The 23,626-nt window shown below is 37.9% G+C and overlaps 1 protein-coding gene across 4 annotated transcripts in view; it reads right to left on the reverse strand.

Moving 5' to 3' along the window:
* RBM26 (RNA binding motif protein 26) overlaps positions 1-22,532 on the reverse strand; it is a gene marked incomplete at both ends in the record, with an annotated part of 49,974 nt that extends 27,442 nt beyond the window's left edge. For 3 of the 4 annotated variants that reach the window (XM_079543637.1, XM_079543636.1, XM_079543635.1), the window contains 11 exons: positions 1,366-1,525; positions 2,316-2,427; positions 3,054-3,194; positions 3,564-3,704; positions 4,946-5,185; positions 6,380-6,640; positions 8,529-8,740; positions 9,268-9,356; positions 10,205-10,341; positions 10,858-10,976; positions 22,462-22,532. In XM_079543637.1, the coding sequence (XP_079399763.1) occupies positions 1,366-1,525; positions 2,316-2,427; positions 3,054-3,194; positions 3,564-3,704; positions 4,946-5,185; positions 6,380-6,640; positions 8,529-8,740; positions 9,268-9,356; positions 10,205-10,341; positions 10,858-10,976; positions 22,462-22,532 (1,683 nt within the window). Of the gene's footprint in view, positions 1-1,365; positions 1,526-2,315; positions 2,428-3,053; positions 3,214-3,563; positions 3,705-4,945; positions 5,186-6,379; positions 6,641-8,528; positions 8,741-9,267; positions 9,357-10,204; positions 10,342-10,857; positions 10,977-22,461 lie in introns of all 4 variants that reach the window. The other variant, XM_079543634.1, reaches the window with a different exon arrangement.
* Between the last annotated feature and the right edge of the window lie 1,094 nt (positions 22,533-23,626).

Here is a 23,626-nt window from a genome sequence, read left to right on the forward strand (position 1 = left end):
ACAGCATTCAGAATTTTTGTTTGTGTCACAATTACTACAAATCATAGTTCCACAGACTCCAGAGAAGTTTACAATTTAAACCCAATATGGGTCAGCAGATGAACATTTCCCATTCATGATTCTGCTTGGAACGTCTTGTGTCAAGAAGAAATCTTGAGATTACACTAATAGACTTTACTACGCTTAAATAACAGATCTCAGCAGTCAAACAGAATTTCTAAATGCAAATATGTGTAGCTGTTTGAAAGATGAGGAAGAATCACTGGAATTGAGATAACTGATGTGAACAAACAGTGTCACAGTTAGTATCAGAGCTAAACAAAGTTCAATTTAGTTTTCCTCCTTTGGATATGAACATATTATATCAGACACCTTCAAAGAACAAAATTACATCTTCCAGAAGACGAGCACAGCTGCTAATCTCTGTCCCTCAACACCCTCTTTTTCACATCCTCATCCCCTTCCCCTCATTCCTTTCCTTACAGAACCATACTACCTCCTAGTACACACGTATTCACAGATAAATATTTGTTTAGCCATTCAATAGTTTAGGTGCAATTCAGAGAGATTTCAGTTCCCTACATGCTCAGATGGGCACAGGAAGTTCACTCTGTTGTATCAGCGTGCACAAAACTACTGTATTGCAGCTCTTCATTCAATCTTTCACTGCAAGCTGGGAAGCATACATGAAAGCACTACTGTCTGAAACTTCTTGTTGATAAAGAAACATGATGAAAGATCAGGCTGAGTTTTGTATGAAACGCTGACATTACACACAGCCTACAATATGTAACATCAAAGTTAAACCATAGGCTTTTGGATCTCCTCTGCATCTTTCTCTAATTTTTTGCTCATTTGTGTTACTAAATGTCTGTTTAAAAAAAACAAAACAAAACAAAAAAAAATGTGAGTCAATCAGATACATTAGAAAGTAACCATCAGGGATAAAATACCAGAAAGCAATTGTAACAAAGGGATTGTTTTCCGGATGAGAAATACAGGGTCCCTATAATTAAGATTTACCTCAAAAAATAAAAAGTTCACACTACATCCATACTTATGGAGAAGGAAGAAAGAAAAAACAGTCCAAAAAAATTAAAAGGTTTTACGTAAATTATGCTTGAAGTCTTATCTGCTAGGAGAAAACTAAACTTTGTTCAAACTTAAATAAGAACTGAAACATTTCACTTCCGCTTCATCAATGACAATTTCATTAAAACAGGGAGATTACGTTTAAGAAACAAGTTAGGAAAATAAAAAGAGCAGTCGCAGGAAATTAGTTAAAAAGCACGTGGAATTCTCCTTTTAGTCATTACTGCCAGCAATAAGCCAAAGCATATTTGTCTTCTCTTTGTTGACTCCTACCTGCAAGTTGACCAAATTTCCAAATTTGCTGAAGTGCTCATTAAGTTTGCTGATATTGTTAAGTTCTGGAGGAACTTTCCTCAATTCAAGTTTTGTGTTTTCATTTCCAAACTGTACCTTCTTCTGGAAACCTGGACTATTTGTTCTGTTAAAATTTTGCCTGCAACAAATAAGAAACAAGCTAGAAATCCACACTAAGCTAACAATACAATGTAAAATTTTATATGCTTACACTGGATTGCACATGTCACACAGTCCAGCAGATGAATAAAATCAAATCCCATACAATTTTAGAAAAGCATAGAAGGATACAGTACACATGCCTCTATATCTGCATTTGTGCTCACTCATACACTCACCATTCCTCACCACAAAAAATCTGTAAGATAATTCATGATATTTTGGTTGTGTCAGTAACTCCTAACTATGCCACAGTAATTCTCTCCAAACACTGCTGCTTCTCAACCATTCCCCCTGAATCTCTTCACCACCATCACAAATTTCTAATAGTTCTAGGCTCTCCACAACCACAGCAATGTTTTAAAATCCCTTCCAACATTTTATCCTAGGTACGTCCGGACACTAAGCACCACATTCCACATTCTATGTGGAATTACATACCTGGCAACTCAATCCAAAATGGCAATGATAAAATTAAAAACTAAATCCAGACATCTCTAATAAGTATCAAAGCAAGGCTCTGTATCTTACATCATTTCAGCTTTCAGAGAGCACATATAATCCAAAGCAAATCTAGCTATCTCTGCAGTGTCTCTGAGAGACGACAGTCAATTATAGTCCTCTCTACAATATGGTTTATTTTAATACAGTCAGTTTATTCACACTTTAACTGGCTTACAATTTATGTAATTTATATATATTTCAGAATGCAAAAAAGATCTCCACTGAACTGCAACTATTAAGCCAACCTTGTGTTAATGACCACTCACTTGTCAAACCAAGTCTTCTTCGTAGGAACTCCTCCATCTCCTGCACCAATTGTTCTTTTCCTGGATTCAGCATCTACCACTATTCTCATACTGCTTTTATTAGGAGGTTTTTCTGTAAACAGATGAAAATGTTAATTTTTGTATTTTTTGTTTGCGTTGAATTTGCACTGAAAAAACATAACTGATCCTTGTTCAAAAACTGCATCAAATCTTGGTTGCAGACTGATCTTTTTAATCTTAACTATCAACACATGATAAAAACATCTAATAGCTTTCATTTTGTCCAATTAACATCATACAAAAGGAAAACAAAAAAAGGGTGACAGAAAGCATCTGCCTCCATTCGCAATGTCCCATACAGTATCCTGAGGTCTGCACCATTTTTTTCTAACATCTCCATTCTTCTATTAGATGGCACACACAAAAATGTTTATGATAGGATATTCCAGAACCCTGATAACTAGGAACAAGATAGTAGGGTAAAGGGGGAAGGAAGTGGCTCTTTCTGAAGAACAGGAATCATACAGGGGGAGGGGTGGGGGACATTTTATCTGCTAAAAAACACACAAACTAACAATAAGAAAAATTCCCTGTTTAATTAAACTTTTCTTACCTACAGAAGATATTTTAAAAATGCAACATTTTCCAGTATTTGATTCTCTAAAAAGTTCTTCAATTTACATTAATGTAAATTGAATTACAAATCTAATTAAAATAAGTATAGCTTTGAGAGCATACCTCTGGGTGGTAGATCCATATCACCTGATGTGAGTCCTATCAAATTTGGTCTTTGAGCATGTACTCTATGTCTATACATAGGTCTGGAAGTGTTTGTTATACTTGGAGCTTCTGGATTATAGCCATCTGTGTCGTACGTTTCTGGTAACAAATAAATTGTCTAATTAAAATAAATTGCAGTTAAAAAAAAAAAGGTTGCAAGTGTTATATTTCAACTAATTACAAGAAACAGTTAAAATGGAAAAGTCTGTTGTATAACTACTATCTTAAAAAGCAATCATGCTAAGTTATTATTACAATGAAAAAACTATTTCATAGTCAAGATTCACATTTCACATGCATCTTCTTTTAATTGTCTTGAACTAAATTAGAAAAAAAGTGTTAAGTAACTGTCATAGTCTAAAAATGATACAATCATCTCAAACTACGAAATTATCTCTATACACACTACAATATGAATCAATGTTATTCTATTTAGCAAACCTTGTGGGCAAAGCCTCAGTACTACACCTGCTGTAAAAAGAGAGGGTGGAGCAGGAGGCGGCTGGTGATGAATACCCGTTGTAACAACAGTAGGAACTGAACTAGTTGCTGAATTTGGGGGAGCATCCATGCCAGCAGGCTGCAGTGGGGGAAGTGGAGGGGGTGGTCCTGAGGAAAAGAAAAACAATGTATTAGTGTATTATCCACTATGCTTACTTTATGCTCAACTAACTCATTTGGAAATTGATCTAAAATGTTCTTAAGACTATTAAAACAAAATAAAACAACACTAATTCCTATGAAACCATCTCCACTGGCAGAAGGCTCTTAACTCAGATCACAGACAAAAGCATTTAAATACTCAACATACTTTTTCTTTTTTTCTTCTGTATACTACAATCTCATTCCTAGCCCAGTATTTATCTTCACCAACAGAATTTCTTTAAAGCTGCATAAAACTTCCTCGGGGAATCAAATTCATTAGTATCATCATAGTAATATTGAGCTTATTTATTTCTACAAAAGGTAATGTGACTCTTTCAAAGATAAACAGTCAATGCTGGCCTTCAAATTTATTACTAGTAAAACGCATATGTAAAAAGACACAAAATCATGTATCTGGACATCTCAGACAGATCTGTAAACATTAAATGAGGCAGAACTGATCATCCCAGCAAGACAGTTACTCTCTGTAATAAGCAAAATAAATAAATTCTTAAGTAAAGATACTATTAACTGAAAATAAAGTTCAAAAACTTTACAGGTACTATCAAATGCCAATTATTCTTAAGCAGTTCTACCAAGTGGAACATTTAAGCTAATTAAAAGGAAAAGAAAAAAGAGGCACATAAAATTGACACATCACGGTTTTTAAATCATGTAAGTGACATGAACACTAAACTGCTATTTAAAAAATGACAGCTAGGACACAAGTCTTCAAATAATTTTCAGTGTTTGAGTCAAAGCATTCTCTAATGAATGAATAAATACACAGGAGAATTTTGTTTAGGTTCCAAATTCATGACACATGATGTTTTTATTTTTAGGTGTAAACTTAAAGCAGTCATGAATTCTCATTAATTTTAGTACCACAAATTAAATGACCAGCAGCTGTTTGTTTTCAGGGCTTTCTCTTCTTCTCTAATAGTAGTCATTTTTATACAATTTCTCCAAGTAAACTCAAGGAGTTGAGTTTTGCTATGCCATGCCGTGCTTTTGCGTAAACATGACTGAAATATTATTTCTTATTCAAGATTCACACTTTATATGCAAATTGTACAACCCAAACTGCAACAACTGTCACAAAAAAACAACACTGAGATCATCGTACAGTTTTTTTAAAAACATAACTAACATTCTTAAAACACCTTTTTGCACTGCGTGTTTTGTTTGTTTGTTTCCTGAAGTACCTGTTACAGGTGGAAGGCTAGGTGGTAAGGGGCCTGGTGGTGGTACTGGAGGTCTAAGGTTAACAGGAGGAGGACTCAGAATCGGTGGAGGGGGAGGAAGTCCAGGAGGAGGTGGTCCTTCAACAACAGGGGGTTGTGCTGGAAAAGGCAGAATGCCAGGAAGATTCACATCTTCTACCACTACTGGATCGCTTCCATGATCAAAAGGGCACATATCTCCTCTCATACAGAAACCCTTTTCTGAAACATCAAAAACAAAAAGAATTTTTAGCATTCAAGAGCTTTACGTACAGCTTCACGAAATGTTACAGAGAAATTGAAAAGTTAAAGAAAAATATTAATTCCACAGAGGGACACTACAAAATGTGAAACTGAAGACAGGAGAAGCACGCTGCAATAAGCTATCCAGTAAAGATTAGAGGACAGCTATATCATAGCTTCCCAACAAAGTACTGTTTGCTTCGTACACAAAAATTGGAAATAACAAGCTGCTGTACAGATGATCTTTTAAAGATACAAAGTTTCAGCCATGCTTGGAGATGTTATTTTTAGAGGTATATCCATCTGCATGTTCTGAACCTTTCCCAAAATTCTGTAGAGCTATAGACAACACCACAACACTGCAGCTTAGCTTGGATTAGAAGGAAACTTTAAAACAACTGCACTTTTACAACTATGCGTTCCCATGAGTGACACCTGCAAAACTGAGACTATTTTCTTTAAAAACAAACAAACAAACAAAAAAAGCCCCACACGTTACTATTTTAACCAATGTTCTGAATATAAACTGACTTAGATCTCAGACTTGTGATATACAGAAGGAAAAAAAGCCTCAGAAAAATACATTGGGGGAAATCATATCCTGTTAAGAGGTTGACTGGGTGGATTTAGCTAAGTCAGCACAAACTGCAATAGTCTATTCCACTGATAAGACATGGAAAAAGACAGCACAAGATCTAGGTAAGCACAAAAAAAGTACTGAATTTTAAGAAATATCTTAGTATCTTTTTTAATCTGTAAAAAACAGTTTAACATTGAGTCTTCTAGAAACTTAATCTCTCTTAGACAGGATGGAATAAAATCAATAATTGATGACATCAGTGAGGCCCTAATTATGACCAAAACAATCAAGTATAATATTTGGTTTAAACAGATAAAACTCCACTAGTATTTATACAAAAATCAATAAATATCCTTTATCCATATAAAATAAATCTAATAAATAGAAAGAAAACACAGAGGTATTAACAAAAATATCTAAAAGGTAAGTCCTTAAAGAGTGGGATAAATATGCATTCAAAAATTATAGAAAAAAAAAAAGCAGTATTAAGGAAGAATGTGAAAAAAAAAAAAAAAAAAAAAAAAGACCACTATCTTTCAAGAAAGGAGCCTGATTACAGCTGCAGCAAGCAATTAAAAAAAGCCTAGACTTACCGTCATAATCTCTACAGCGCTTCTTTGGCAGTGGAGGTCTTCCATAGGAGTTGTGGTCCAGCTGCTCTTCATGGAATTCTGACCAGCTTTCAGTAGTGTTATTTCCATGATGAGCAGGAGCAATAACAGTAATAGTGCTGCTCAGTGTAGGGACAGGATAGTGGCCAGATGAAATATTTGTTACAGAAGAAACTGGAGTATAATTGTTTTCTAATGGATCTGTTCTATCCATATCGTATTTTGGCTTTCCCAAATCCCTTTCTGAAAAGAAGAGGGGAAAAAAAAGTTAATTGGATGATTGTGTACATTTTCACCAGAAACACTGAAAGCATTAAGTTTATTTACTCAAAGTCAATAAATCTCAAAATATAAAAATAGTAACTGGAATGTTCTACTCATTGCCCAGAGCTCAGCCTCCACAATTACAGCTGTTTATTAATTGACTGAATAGAGTCCTGAGCAACATGTTCCAGTTTGTCTGCTTTGAGAACAGTTAATAGACTAGGACTAGATGTTTTTCAGTGGCCTCTTCCAGCCTCAACTATACCATGATTCTACATTCCCAGGTTTTCATAGAATCATAGAATGCCCTGGGCTGAAAAGGATCTCAAAGATCATCTAGTTCCAACCTCCCTGCCACAGGCAGGGCTTTTAATCAGGAAAAAAAAACAAAAAGGAATCTTAAAATTACACAGTCAACCACCAGGGTACACTATACCCATAATAAAACAAAGTTTAATTAACTTCAAGCATAGTAGATCATCTGTAGCAATCCATATATTCTAAGAACTTCATTTGGAAAGCTATCTTCAATAAAGGGAAACAACAACAAAAAGTAATCACTACTTGAAGGTATCACAGAAGTGATATATCTTTAATGTTTCAAGACACCGTATTACTGTTGTAGCTTCCCGTTGTTAATATTCATTTCGTCTGCATCCAAACGCATGCACTGAATCAATACAAAGTCTTGTCATGACTGGAGAAATAATAATACTTGATAGGTGTGGAAAACTCCTGGACATATATAGCAGCAGCATTATTTGTTACTCTAAATACATACTAACTACTCCCTTTGTTTTCTAACCTTACTATCAATTAAGTAACAAACAAAAAGATCAAGACATGACGTAAGCTAGCAGACTCAAACAACAGCACATTAAAGAAATATTAATAAAAATGTCCTAAAAGTGGCAGACAACTATGAGTAAAGCAGGCATTTCCTTATGTTTTTAGAAACAGGAAAAATGGCTTTACTGCAGGATACTAACTGTAAGAAATTACAATTGTAGTAAAAATAAAATAGTAGAAGTAAAATTCCTTAAAATAAGATTTAATCACATCGCAATATAATTATAGAACTTACAAAATAAGCTGATTGAAAAATTTATGTTTGCTAATTTTCAGGAGCTCTGCATTCCTGCTTGTAAGACCACGTTAGCAAAGCCATTCACAAAGCAAAATAATAAATAGGAGATCTACACAGTAGTATTTCAACTTCTGTATTCTTTAAGTCAGGATAAAGAGATCATACAACTCTTAATGCAGTTTTTTAATTTATCAGTAACAACTACAAGGGAAAAGCATTCATTTCAGATGAAAAAGCTTTAAAAAGAAGCTTAATTTGAAGAGCAAAACTACTGCACTGAATGAAGCCTGAAGTCCTATATGTGTGTTAACGCACGTATTTACTATAGTAATTTCAGCCTCTTCCCAAGACACCAAAGAGGGAACAATACAAAAAGAACAGACTTGTACTCTACTGTTTAACAAGTAATTTGCTGACCACCAGTCCTACCTCTGTAGGCGAGTATTAATTCCTGCATATTCTGATATCAGATACTGAGTTTCCCTAGAACTTAAGAAAATGCAATTAAATTGGATTTTTTTGGCCTTTTCTGCCTGTCTCACAACATTTAGAAGTGGCCAACACAATCAAAGGTAATAGAGAAGAACTGTGGGAAAGAAGGGAAAATAAGAACTGAGACCATAATCACATAAGCTTTATATCCAGAGTAAACAAAGCTAGAAGCTAACAATAAAACAAGAGCATCAATAGAAATTTTAGTACATCTTGAACAGTGTTTTAGTCTAGTGTCTAAATTTTGTAAGCAGCATTCACCGTATTTTAGAGACCAACTGTTGGTACCTCTGCTTCGTGTTCTACTTCGGCTTCTGCTCCGGTCTCGATCCCTGTCCCGAAGTCTCTCTTTGCTCCAACTCCTACTTCGACTCCTGCTGTAGCTTCGACTTCTCCCTCTTCTTCTGTTGTATCGATCCCTGTAGGAATCTCTTCTGGGAGGATTTCGGTCATAATCTCTCTTCCGAGAACGTTCATCTTTTTTCCTTTCATCGCGGCTTCTAAACATGCAAATTTGCCTATTGTTACTTACAAAAATTAAAAATCTAAAAACACAGCAATGGTAAATGACATAGAAGGCAAAACCTACAGTCCTTCCTTTCTCATCAAAATACTTTTATGCGGTTTATGCATCTTACTTTCATCATCCCAAACATTTTTAAATGTAAAAATATTGATTTTGCCCCAAAATGCACCTTCCGCACATTGAAAATATTAAAAAGATCAGCTGAACGGAAAATTTCTTAATTAAAATTACAGCTATTCAAACTCAACAGTGTGCAGAGTAAGTGTTGTAATTTAAATTACAAATCTAACATTAAAAGTCCAAAGTAATAGTCATAAGCTTACAGACAGTTTACACAGTTTCTTGTAACACATACTATAGGTCTAAATATATTTGCATAAGAGCTGCAACTGTTTTATTTGAGACTTAATAGATGACTATATGTAAAGGAAATATTTATAATGTCATAAAAATCCAAATCTCTCCAATTAAAGATACAAGAGATTAAGAAAAATTTATTACCTGGTATCTCTGTAGCGCGAACTTGACTGAGGAGGGCTGTGATTTAGTCTTCTGGAGAACTTCTTTTCTCGCTCTTCCTCTTTAACTATCTGAATTTCAATTATATACATTAGATCAAAGCATCAGTACACTATACTAAAGACTTCTGCACAACCAAATAAATACAGAAATCTCAAATACTGAACAAAGTCTGCAGCAACAGCTGAAGCGGAACAAGATTTTTACTTCTAATACAATAACATAATAAATTTCAAATTTCTGAGAATATTCAGAACACCGTTCGAGAGAAGATAAAGTAGCAAAAGAAATGTTTATTTTGCTACATTGAAAATACATCTACTTTTGGTACAGGTGGAGAAATCCATATCGAGGTACAGTGAATGACTTGGGTGCACAAGAATGTTCCATGAGTGGCATAATAGTGTCTTTTCATCAGGTCACCTTGTTGACATAATGGTTAAACACTCCAAACCAAACCTACACAGCTGTTGACAAAGGGCTAACCTACTCTTCTCTGGGTCACAGAACCATACAAACACCAGTGCCAGAACATCTCTAGGATCAAGTAGCTGAAGGAATGAGGACTGTCATTTGGAATGGCAAATTAAAAGGGCAGCATTAATTAGAGCAGTCTCCTGAGCAAAGAACTAATGCAGGTTGTACCACACATTCTACAGCACCCAGAAACTCCATTTCCATTTGCACAGTCAGAACCATTTTGACTTACTCAGGAAATTGTATTATCGATGAGCTTATGTTCAGAAACACTATGCTCAACATATGAGGCATGAACCGCCAGACATTTTAAAGCTGCAGAGCAAATTCTGAGACTAAACTTGGGACTGTTAGTAAACACACATGATGAAGTTGAACCAAATAAGTAAGCCACGGGAATGAAGAAAAAAAGGAGCACAGATAAAATAATGTCAGTGCTTACCTCTTCTTTTTTTGTCTCTTTCTCCTGGTGCTGAAAGAACTCTACTTTTAGGCTTCCTGATGATGGCTGTTCTGGTGGAGGTAGATAGCTTTTTGTATTCACAGCATCAAACAGTTTTTCCACAAATATCTGAGTTTCTAAAAGTAAAGAATAAAAATAAATATTCAGCATTCAAAACTAATATTTGCTTTTAAAAACCAAAAAAGTTCACCTAAAAGTTAAAACAATTATTTGCACTTTTTTTTTTTTAAACACTTTGCTTCTATACTTCATATTTCGTAAGAACTTTTAAAGGTCAAGAAACATGTCAATAATGACAATGCTTCATATAGGCATCCAATTGCAGTATTTTTGGTACCTTTTTATCAACCATCTAGAAGAACATTTTTTAATATATAGAGAGATTCTTCTAAGTCAGGCAGTAATTCTTAACATTCTTAATTTTCTTCCAGGAATAAAACCAGAACCTATAAATTGCACTATACACCTGTGGTTTTGTCTTTTTTTTTTTTTTTTTTTTTTTTAAATGTTTTATTCCTTCGTGCACATTGAATTACATACCTCCAAGTAAGAAAGGTAAGAAATAAACACAGGATTCTACATTAAAAGTTTGACTTTTCACTCAAAATTAAGAGTCACAACAAACGCCATACCTTTCTGAAGAAATACATCCAGCTGATCAACACACAATGCTTTCAGCTCCTTTTCACTTTTATCCTTCTTCACCAAAGCCAGAACATATTTAGCTAGGGCAGATGGATCTGCATCACATCTGCAAACAGATTAACAAAAACATACAGAAGAAATTAAATTATAAAACTGAATGTGTGAAACTGGTATCACCAATTTCATATAGAGAATAAAAATCTTTCTTTTTGTAAGTAATTGAAAAATATCCACGGGTATTCTCTAAGAATGAGCCCAGAGATGAAAGATCACTAACCATCACATTTTTCTCCAGAGAAGTGATTCCCTAGAAATGAGATTTCCAAACAGTACTTCACAGATCATTTCAAAGCAAACTAGAATGAACTATTTAGGGTAAAACGGCTTCAACTGCCTAATAGTCCTGAAGAATAATAAAAGCTACAAGAAGTACTTCCATAATTTCTCGATTATGAAATCAGTGAAGATAGATCTGTAGTACTGAGCAACTCTTAATGGTGTAAAGTTAGCCTACGTAATTAGAAATGAAAACAGTAATACAGCAGAAGTGATGCTACTGAAATGAAAAGGAAGATTTAGCACATGCACACTGATAATGTGCTGCAGACAGAGAGGTGGTCTGAGTGATGAGCAAAGTTAATACTACTACTTCAGTAATAGTTTTAAGAAACTAATGAGGAAAGAATTGCACTGATGCTTCCTAACTGTACATTCTCTGTATCAAAAATAACTGTGAAATGAGTGAAATTAAAATATACTCAGGGGGTTGCAATGAATTTAAGTATTATATAAACACTGTTCCAGTGAATAAGACCACAATGACTGAACAGAATAGAACAGCTACTCCCAACCTATTCTACATTAATACAAATGAAATTTCAGCATTGAGATTTAATTAAAATTCTTACTGCTGATAACTTAAATGACATGTGTTTTAGGCCCTGAAAGCACATCCTCCACAATATCATACATATCAACTACATAATTCCTTTTCTCAAAGAAGCTATCTCCAGTGCCACATCCTCCACACAAACCTATCCATTAAGCAAAGGAAGCAGATCTGCCAGCATCTGTCTTAAGTAGACCCTAAGGATACCCCGGGCTCAGAATAGTGCTCTCTAACATTAGAGGTCAAAGCTTCAAACATAACTCCCTACCCTGCAGAAAGCAGGCAACAGCAGTATTTCAAGCTGCAGAAGCAATGTGAGCTGTTAGGGGACACAGCACAATTTTCTGTATTAGCCTGCTTTATTCATAGATATAGGAGATGGGAGTTTACAATCAGTTTCAACTCCAAAAGAATCTGCAAGCACAAAACCAGCAAACTGCACAAATTGTACACTGCCAGTTGAGTAACAGGCTGCACAAAGACTGAAAATCCTTCAGAAAACTTTGCCTCCAAGCATGACACCTGGTTTACCCTAGTTCAGATTTAATAACGTCTGCCTACAACAAGAATGCTGCCCAAGCACCAAGCCACCTCAGAAACAAGACCATCACTTCATGCATCGAGACTTCATACATACACTGCTAGCACATGAGCACATCACCCACCCAGACCATCCGGAAGCCCAAGTCTAACGGCTGGCAGTGAGGGGACGCATCCAAGAGAGCCCCAGAGGGCCTAAATTCTACCACTTCTCAACTTCTGAATTTGAGAAAATTCTAAGATTATCTGACTTCCATGTCACTACACAGGATTTGCATTCCTTTCCAAGTTTAAAGCTGGATGACGCCGCAGAAAATTATAGCGCTATTTTCATTTTTTCTACCAACAGTTATAAAAGGAAAGTAATTTGGAGAGGAGGGGAAAATTTTCATGATAATCCTTTTTGTTGTTGTTGCTGTTTCTGTTCTTCACAAATATTAGGAAAAAATATAAGCTGATTTTTTATTTGAATTCCCACCATTTTTTTTGTAACACAAAGTTAGAATGTGTCATGACACGCGTGCATCCATAACTACTCAGTGAACAACAGCAACAAAAAAAAGGCGTTAGTCAAAAAAGTAAAAAGCCACGAATGTCTGTTATTGCAGTTTATTAAATCTCCTGCTGCTAGGGTAATGACTATAAGACAGCTTCAACTTATTTCATATTAATGTGAAATATTCAACTATTCAACTTAAAATAATTCCTTTTCCATAAGCAGGATAGAAAATACAAACTCTTGTCTGAAAGCCATCTCGATTCCAAAAGCTCTAACACTAACACACACTACATGCATACAGTCAGTGCTTTTCTCTCCTCGTCCCTCACAGTAACCTCAGAACGTCATTCCATGCACTGAACTAACTCCAAAACACTCCCAACAAAATATCCCCAATAAAAATGCACATTAATTTCAAAAAGACAGAATCACCTTCTCCTGTGGCACTGTTTTATAATTTGTCATCCCATACGTGGTAATACCACATATAAACAATGCATATGTACTAAGTTCTAACATTACTATTCAGTATATAAGCACTGAAATTCCCCTATACATAAACAGGAGAGCTTACTTGCTGCTAAAGTAAAAATAAGCAATTATTTCTGGTCATTCAAAAAAATTTTCTTTGAGAAATACTAGCACAGATGAATTACTTCATAGTGCATTTTGTAGTAAATAAGATGGAGAAAATCTCTGCATAAACGAACAGCATGCTAGTTATTTCAGATACATTTACAGTATGTGTACAGTAAGTTTATAGCAAGATCTTTCCTTGTCACTGGTTTTCGGAGGGTTTTTTCCCCCCCACAAGACGATGGAAAAATTATTTTGCTAGCTACATGAATTGATGGAAGAGAGGAACAAGAGATCACTTCACAAAAAAACTGTTTTACTTTACAAAACAAAAAAAGTACTTTCCTGTGGATACAATCTTCTGTTTTCTAGCTGTTAAGAGTTCTGGGAGAGCGCTACTTTCACTAAAAGCAATTCCTTCAGACTTTCTCACTAGCAACAGAATTCTGAAATACCGCATCTAAATTCTCCATCCTCAGTTCTGCCAAAATCTGCCAGGCTGGATTACGGGAGGCTTGCTTGTATGCAGTATGTAAATTCTCTAGTTTAACTACCTTTTCTTACAAAATGGGAGTCTTTGTGTGTAAATACACACAATATACTTGCAGTATCTTTATTGTGCACACATGAATGTTTCATCCGTTTTGAGATAGGTTTTTCAGTCTTCCTAAGCTCTTTGACTTGTATCTTACACTCTTATAGATGACAATGCTTTATTAAGCAATGGCTCTTTGGAAGGAAAGGCACCCATGCTGCAGCAGCTGAATATACTGTGCAGTATGAAGGATTCATCATACAGCATACAGCCTTCTTATACACTAAGAAGTTCAACATGAGGAAGTGACTGTTTAGAAAAAATACCAAAATGAGATTACTACCTACAAATATCAAATAGGTTAAGCAGCACTTCAAATTTTACAATAAATTTATACTTCACTTACAGCATTCACTGAGTATTACACATTTTTAATTGCTAAGCTTGAACCCTTAGCTTAACCTGAATGTGGTGCAGGACATCAATGACCTCAGAAAAAATCAAATACATGCAGTAAAAGTCTGACAAGTTCAGATTCAACTTCATTGTTATGCTAACATTTGGTTACTAGAAAAACATTCACATGCATTTAAACAAGCAAAATAACATTTCTCAACTTTAAATCTTCTACTCATGTTCCTTCAAGTTTTCATAGGCTTCTGCTAAACACACAATGATAATCACATGAATTTCTCATTTTATTATTTTTCTAAAATGAGCAAACAAAGTGCACTGCTGTAAGTAATCTGAGCCAACTGCCACTGCATCTGAGTGCCTGCTGCAATTAAACAACACAGCACATTTTCTTACGCCCACTTTCTAGGTGCATGATCTTGATCAGAAACACTAAACATTTTTACCCCTGGCAATACTTTTCTGCAGAGACTAATACATTAGTCAAACATAGTGTGACTACTGCTCTGTGTTAGACAACAGAGATTGCTCTAGAAATCCTGCTCTAGTAAACACTACCACTACTATTCAGGCATATATGGACAAAAACCCTTTCTAGAATTTTACATGTTCTTCAAGGAATGATCTGGATACCTCTAACCACTGGAAAAGAGTTTCAGAAAGTAAGGTCATGTTCAATCAAACATTCTGCTCCATGCAAAAGCAGGAGTTCACAGCTACCAAAAAAAAAAAAAAAAAAAAAAAAAAAAATCAAGGAAAATTTCCAAATCCATTGTTTCTGATCTCATTCAGTTTTGCTGAAGTTATTCCAAATCACCATTTTAAATAAAGAAAAAGCAGCACAAGAAAACTAAACATGTAGAACTAAGTTTAAGCCATAAGATTTAAACACTGAATATTCAAGAATGCAGGACTTGGTTGAAAAAAGAGTTCCTTCTGTCTAGCCTTCCCTCCTCCCATTTCAGTTTTAATTTGAAGCTGTAAACTTCAAATTAAGATTAAATCTAATTCTTTATAATTCTTTACGCAACATTCAACCTATCAGTTTTCAATACAAATTCAGTGAGCATGTAACACATGAAAGTTGCCCATAGAGAAATGTTACTGGTGTAGTTAGCTGTACATAAACAAAATCTCTTACTAATAAAGCTTATATACTGACTTAGAGTAAGACTATAGCAAAATAGCTAAAAGTAATTCAGCAAAGCTAAATCAGCAAAATACCTTTGTACATAAATATGGTATAACCATTTTTTAACACATGGAGTAGAAATATACAATAAGTGTCTCCCCAAGTGGTAAGAAAGAATAAACAAACGTTGACTATGCTCACGATGTATTTTTCTAGGTTAGTGTGTTTAAGCAAAGTCTACTTACTCTCTGGTGACAACAGTTGGTTCTTCTATGTTCCAGAGGGAACAATCCTTAAGTGGTGTTTAACTATAAGTTACCTAATCATTTTACCCACACAACAGCACAACAATTTCCCAAACTGCACCTATCCAGCTGTAATCTGACAGTTTTCACAAGGTGAACACTGTTACTCACAGCAGGGGAGGAAGGTGGGACAGGGAGGTGATTGTCCCTCTCTATTCGGCTCTTGTGAGGCCCCATCTGGAGTACTGTGTCCAGGTGTGGAGCCCTCAGTACAAGAAAGACATAGAGATTTTGGAAAGGGTCCAGAGGAGGGCGACTAAGATGATCAGGGGGCTGGAGCACCTCCCCTATGAGGACAGGCTGAGGGAGTTGGGCTTGTTCAGCCTGGAGAAGAGAAGGCTGCGGGGCGACCTCATTGCAGCCTATCAATACCTGAACTGAACCTACACCCAGGAGGGGAGTAAACTCTTCAAAAGGGCTGACAATAGCAGGACTAGGGGAAATGGATCCAAGTTGAAGGAGGGAAGATTTAGGTTGGATGTTACGGGGAAGTTCTTTACAAGGAGAGTGGTTAGGCCCTGGAACGGGCTGCCCAGGGAGGTTGTGGATGCCCCGTCCTTGGACGTGTTCAAGGCCAGGTTGGACGGGGTCCTGGGCAACCTGATCTAAATGTGTATGTTTGGTGGCCCTGCTAGGCAGGGGGGTTGGAACTACATGATCCTTGAGGTCCCTTCCAACCCGGGTTATTCTGCAATTCTGTGATTCTGTGACTGGGGAAGAGTGAGGAATGAGAAACTTGCATCAAGTCTCCCTGTAACCTACAGTAACAATCTAATGCCTAGAATCTCAATCTAAAGCCTAGAATCTCAATCTAAAGCTCACTTTGGAGACAGCTAGAGCACACACAACTTTTGTAAAGAGGTAAAAGCAACTACAAGGTTTTCTTTTTGTTGTTTTTAAATGAATGTACCTTTAAATGAATGTGCAAAAAAAAAAAAAAAAAAAAAAAAGGTGCTGCAAAACCTGAAACTAGTTTTTTGACAAATTTAAACTACCACACTACACTGAAACCACAAAAGCACGTCTGAAAACCTCCAGGCAGTGAACTGTCTTTCTATGAAGGAAGTAACATGTAGGTGCACGTTATTTGTTTCACCTTGATCCTCAGAAATCACAACTTTAACAATCCGGTTTTGTTGCCTAAAGATTAATATTTATACTTCTCCAGCACACAGCTCAGTCCTTGACATTAACCATGGCAGACATGACTATGTTCGAGTGCTTTGCATTTGCAGTCGTGAGTGTGTGCAGAAAAAGCTTGCCACTTGCTGGGCACCTTGTCTAAAGTAGGTATTTGATTGCTTTGCTGCAAGATTCTGTACTCAAAAAATCTGTAAAAAGCTCCAGCACTCAGAAATTCAATGAATGACAGAATCATTCCGCAAGGTCTGACCCATCTTGAGACACTTTTGATAGCTCTTTATAAGCACAGACAAATGCTGAGGAATGCAGTAGCCACCAGTGCTCTTATCCAAGATACTGACGTCATTACTGTAGTTCTAAAATATGATATCCCAATCTGACAGGCTTATACAGCTGCAACCAGCAACCAACTGCTTACAACGCCACATCCTAGACTCAAAACAGCTCTCAAAGGGTGGAACTGCTGTTAGCTTGCTGATTGTTCAGCACGTGTTCAACGCAGAAAGCAAAAATCATTGTTTTACCTGAGCCCTGTGATGCAGCCAGGGAGTTCATTTCACCAGTGGTGATGTACAGAGTAAGAACAGAGGAAGGTACAGTAAAACAAGAATAATTTCCTCGTATTTTATTTCCTGATTTCATACCCCTTCTTATAATCCCAATACTGCAACTCTGCTGCAGTACCTTTTCCAAATAAGCACAACAGTATCAGCACTCAGTCAGGAATATTCACCTTCCAAACACTGCAGCTCCCCACGAGTTACATGAACAACTACCAAGTTTAATAGACACAGAGGAGTGATTTCAGCAGTATAAAGTGACACAACAATTACATGCATCCATGCCTCATTTATATTTGTAATACTTTACAATAAAGTGCTAACACTAGATTAAATAAACTTTTTTTTTCTTTTTTTTCTTTTTTTTTTTTTTTTTATGCTTTGGAACACCTTAGGAAGTTTCTGGTCAATTAAAGCTAAATCTCCTGGTGGGTTCTTAAGTCTTTCTCCTAAGACAGACAGTGGACACCATGAACATTCAAAGAAATGTCAAAGACTTTCATTTCGATTTCGACTCTTTCAGTATCTTGGATCATTATCATATTCTTTACACCACTGTTAAACCTCCTTTATTCACTTTTCTTAAGCTAGTGGGAGATGACTAAATGGTAAGCTACTAATAATTAAGCACGATTCAAAATAATTAAGCAAGATCCTTCATCCACAAAAGAAATGCATTGAGATTTAACAACAAAAGGATGAAAAGCACAAGCAAGCAGGAAAAGAGTGAAGGAATTGATGAATACCAGCACATTTTGTTTCCCATAAAACATTCCAATGACAAATACACTCAAAATATTCTTCAACTTGGATTTTATCTGTCAAAATAGTTTGAAGGTCACTATTGTTTACAGAATTAAATGATGCAAAAAAGTCTTTCAGTTTTAATGGGGAATGCCTAAATATTGCACAAACATTCTTTCAAATTTTATTTTTATCTTCTTTGCAGGTCTGACTTCACAACTGAACAAACGTATTCAGGAATCTAAACACAGAAAAGATGAAAAAAGGAGCTTACTCAACTTGTAAGTAAAATTCAGCAGGCCAGCAGAAGAGCTTAATTATACTTATTTTACAGTAATAAAGTAATAAAGTAATTAAAAACAAGATAATTTTCCACTGCAAAGAATTAGGGCAAGGGGGAGAATATTACAGTGTCTTATAAGGGCAAGGTGTTCGTGTGCAGCATTTATACAACATAACTGGCAATAAAATGAAAAATACCTGCCTCCTTACCAATCTGCCAAGCCAGATCCTGACATTCTAGCAAGCTTTTATACACAGTTTATACAGGATCTAGAACAGACTTGTAGAAAAGAAATCCATCACAACAGAAATGGCCTAGCAAAGTCTTTGTTAGTACAAAACTTAGAGGTAATAGACATGAGGTTATACTTCAATGTTACCTTCAAATACATTACAGGAGCCATACCATGGATGAGAAAAAATTATGTAATACTAGAAAGCAAGCACACTGCAGTCTGCAAGCAGTGAAGCCGACCACTGACACATGTATCTTCTACACAGAGCTAACTTGAGTTAAACATACAAGATAGTTCCAGTCAAATACAAAGCAGCCACAGCACTGAAGTACTTCCACTTTGTTTACACTGCTACCACATTCACACACAGGTATCATTAATGGTTGTGTGAACGTTATGTAATTCTCTGTTAACCAGATACATTTTTTTTCCAAAGGTATTTCCAAAACCATGCACACCAGGGAGAAAAAAAAAAAAAAAAAAAAAAAAGAAAGGAAATAAAGGCCTGTACTTTGGAGGACTGCAGAAAGTCACTAGTGAAGTACCACCCATCCTCAAGCAGAGCTGGAACGTATATATGCTCCAACACAGCGGCACTTGCCATTTCTGCCTTTCTGCAACACAACCCATCTTGGATAGAGCGTTGTGTGAAGGATCACCAAGGCTTTGACAAAGGCATCAGGACAATCCAGGAAGTGAATAAATAAATTCTGAAACTTATATTCTGACATACCCTCCTCCCCCCCCCCCTCCAAACATTCTTATCTACTTCCCAGAGGCACCATGTGCATGTAACCCAACCACATCCAGTCTACGCAAACATATACACAACACTTGTTTCATTATACTTATAATTCACATTCTGGCTTACGCTTTATAATATTTTAAAGATAAAATTTTCTAGTTAAAGGAAACAACCTTTATGGATATTACTGCTTTCTAGTTCTGAAATAAATGCTTCAGGATTATACATGCTGTAGTGTTTGCAACAAATTATACACGAAGATTAAGAAGTCCTGGATACTCTGAAGCAGACAGCTTGAAAAACAGCAGCTAACTACCCAGTTCTAGATATCTAGCCGGCAAATACAAACACATAGAGGCATGTAGAAAATTTCTTCTAAAATATTTCACACTTCACAACTATCAAGACAAAAACACCACAAGGATACGATGATACGTTTCTTAATCTAGTTGGGAAATTCACCTGCCTATTTTGCAGCTAAAGGTTTCAGAAAGAGCCACAAGATACACACACTTGACACACTTTTGTTTAATTAAAAGGAAAAGACATGTAAGAAGTTATTTTCAGCCTAAAGTAAAACACCTCCAGGTTACTGGTGCTTATGGTCTTTTTGTGCTAGCATAACACCTGCAGTTCTAAAGAACTAACAGTATACTAAAATTTCCCTAAAGTCAGAAGCTACAGCTACAGGCACACATTGCAGGTACCTGAGATTAGAAGTATCTCCAAGGTACTTGACTGGTGGGAAATGACAACATCTTTACACCAAATCCAACGCACAATAAGACGACACAGCTGTATAGAACACAGCATAAAACAGCTGAGTTTTAATAGTTCCTTCTTTCCTCCTGAACTAACAATTCAAAAAAACTCAACATCTTCCAAGTCAGTAATTACCTACCCCACAACATGCTTTTCAAGCACGAGAACCGTATTTGAACTGTTCACATGTTGCATTTAGCTTAACAGAAACATCCTGATGCCTTAAGTGATTAAAGACAGAATATCATAGTGATCTCAAACCCTGAAAATTTCAACTTCAGCATTGAGCTGTTGAGTATCACTAGCAGACAGCAGACAAACAGAGGAACACTGAATGCCATGATAAGAAGTTACCACTGTTCATCACTGATGAATGAAGCCTAGGGAGAGCTTCGGAACCACACTGACCCCTAGCTAAATCCTACCTGGCAAATTTTTGATGGTTTCAAATCACTCGTAAGAAATCTAAAATAAACTAGTAAAGTCAAGCTTCAGCTTCTGATGTGCAATATCAAACGCAGAGAAGCTGAATAAATTCTCAAAAGCAGAACAGTCTGATACAGACCTGTAAAATCAAAATACCCTAGTGTACATACTCAATAACAAAAGACATTTTGAAGCCAATTGAAGCTCTACTGCAACCGTCACCAGCAGAATTCCAGCCTAAGATTTCACAGAATTTGACAATACTCCCAAATTGTTTGAAGCTAACATATCAATCCCCAGCAGCTGCCTCAGAAAAATCATGCATGACCTATTATTTCAAACTACCATCATTTATATAGGAAAATACAAGACTTTCTGAAGTATTACCTGTTACAAACCTTCTGAACAGCATGCTCTAAAGACATATCAAACTGACCATTAACAGAAGTTTCATGCAAGAAATCGTTCAAACACTAACAAGGAACATTCTGCGTCAGAAGACTATTGCCAGTAATAGGTCAGCCAGATCTATTACCACAAAACAGAGTATGCTTTGTTATTTCAGTAACACCTTATATTGACACAAGAGGAAGATTAGCTCACCTCCTTCATAAGAAAGACACTTTTCTTTTTCCAAATAGAACTTCAAATAAAATAATGTCACAGTATTAAGGATTAAATCTTTTGTATAAGCATCTTTTATATAAGTATGCACTCAGGGAAATTTGGTGCAGGCCTAATTCAAAGTCCACAGGAATGAAGTCACTTACTTCAGTGTTGTCTTACGGAAAAACGAACAACCCCTCCCCAGGTCCTGAGCCTTATTAAGGCTATTTCAACATAGGCCATACAAACTATGTGCGTACCTACGTATACTAAACTAATGCCTACGGAAGCCATAGAGCTGATCCTCCTTTCCACCTCAATTCACAAGTGTCAGCCATGGACAAGTAACTCAAAAGAAAAGTTAACACTAGAGCTCATTTATAAGCTCTGGTTATATTGACTCAAATTACACTCAAACAACTTACTGCAGGCATGGTAGAGTGGTGTTTCATAATGCCAAGACAAGAGCTTGCCCTGATCCAAAACATCCATAGGCATCACTCTTCCAGAACATGAAACATTTAAAACCAAGTTCCCACATTAGTGTTACCAGAATATTATCCAGTGAGGGAAAATCTGTACTGCATGGGCTGAAGAGTCCTTATTACTAGCATGAATGCTATGCTCAGAGGCCAAGCAGGTATAGGCAAATTACTCTCTGGGCTCCTACTCCCCAGATCTCTATGTAACTGATGCAATTTTTAGCTACAGGGGGGTACGACACAAATGTGCCAAATGTTTAAAACAACTGCGAACGATGTAGAAAACACATCACCCCCGGGTAGAAACCCCCGAGCTACGTGGGAGCCCTCTGAGAACGCCAGGGTGGCAGTCGAAGCCCATTTCCCCGGCCTCCATGAGGCGAGCTGAGCGGGCCGCACACGCAGACATTACCTCCGCTCACTACAAAGGGAGGGAGCACTGACGCTAGCGACGAACGCTGTCGCTAGGGGGAGAAGCTGCATCCTCACGAGAAGGACGGTGCTACCTCCCCGCCGAGGACCGTGCCGAGAAGCGGGGGCACGGCACAGCCCCGCGGTGCCCGATGGAGGCGGGGAAGAAGGGCGAGCCGATGGCACCTGCCGGAACGCCGTGCCGGAGCTCTGTGTTGCAGCGCTCCCCTGCCCGAGCTGCAGGCCCGCCTTTTCCAAGGGAGGATTATTCAGGAGGGAGAGAGGCAACGCCGCGGCTACTCACATGGGCTCCAACGTTTTGCTGAGCCAGGATTTCAGCGCCTCGAAGTTTTCTATGATCATTTTAACCACCATCCAGAGCGGCCCGAGCCCCGCGCCTCCCCGGCAGCAACAGCAGCACCACCAACGACGGCGGCGGGCTCCGTGCCGCCCCGCCGGCCGGGACCCCGGCTCCCGCCGCGCCTCCCCCTGCCCCCCGAGGCCGCCTCCCGGTTCGGCAGAGGCCGCTCGACAGGGGCAGGAGGCCCAGCGCCACGAAGGGGGCGGAACCAACCGAGCGGCGGCTGCTCCCCGCGGGCCCCGCTCTCGCTTCTCCTTCGCCGGGAAACGCGGCCCGGCCGCCCCGCGGCTCCCCTCTTCCTGCTCCTCGGCAGCGGCCGGCGGGCACCGAACGCAGCCCCGAAACGCGCCGCCCCCCCTCAGCCCCGGAGAGAGGCAGAACGAACGGGCGAGCGAACGAGCAGGTAAGATGGCGGCGTGCCGCTGTCGCGAGCATAAGGAGTCTCGCGAGAACAGGCGGCGCGCGGAGCCTGCCGGGAGGCGGAGCCAGGCGGGGTTGCATCGCGGGGGTTGGGGAGTGTGATGGCGGCGGCGGGGCTGGCCGTTGTAGTTGGCTGTGCTCGGAGCGGGTGGAGGCGGTTCTTGGTAGGAAAGAGAGCCTCCTGGGAAGCGAAGGGGGTGTTGTTATAACGAAACGTGTGTCGGAGAAAAAGAAACGTGGGAGGGTGCTTCCCCCTCCCCTGTGATGTGAATATCATAAATGTCAACGTCTGGAAAGTTGCTTTAAAGCACTTAAAAAAAAAAAAAAAAAAAAAAGATACATTTTCCAGATCGATTCATCAAAGCCCATATTCATAAACACTGTTACTAAATGCAACCCTGCAGCAGGGAGAGAGGTATTTTTAGACCTAGCAAAGCATACATCTGGGTAAAAACAGCAGCACAGGCACCATGTAAAGTGTACAGGCACCCTCACAGCATGGGATGATGCTGATCTTAGGGGTCAGATCCCAGGAAGCACCGATATCCCTTCTGCTGGCCTTGGAGCAGTGCATGCTGCCACAGCTCAGACCGAGCCAGGAGAGCTGAGGCTCCGCTCCATCTCCCTGTGGTGGCTGAGTCCCATAAAGAATGCCCTCGGTGATGCTGAGTTGTCCTGTGAGATACCT

Source organism: Tetrao urogallus (genome assembly GCF_951394365.1).
Source record: "Tetrao urogallus genome assembly, chromosome: 1".
Lineage (NCBI taxonomy): Eukaryota > Metazoa > Chordata > Aves > Galliformes > Phasianidae > Tetrao > Tetrao urogallus.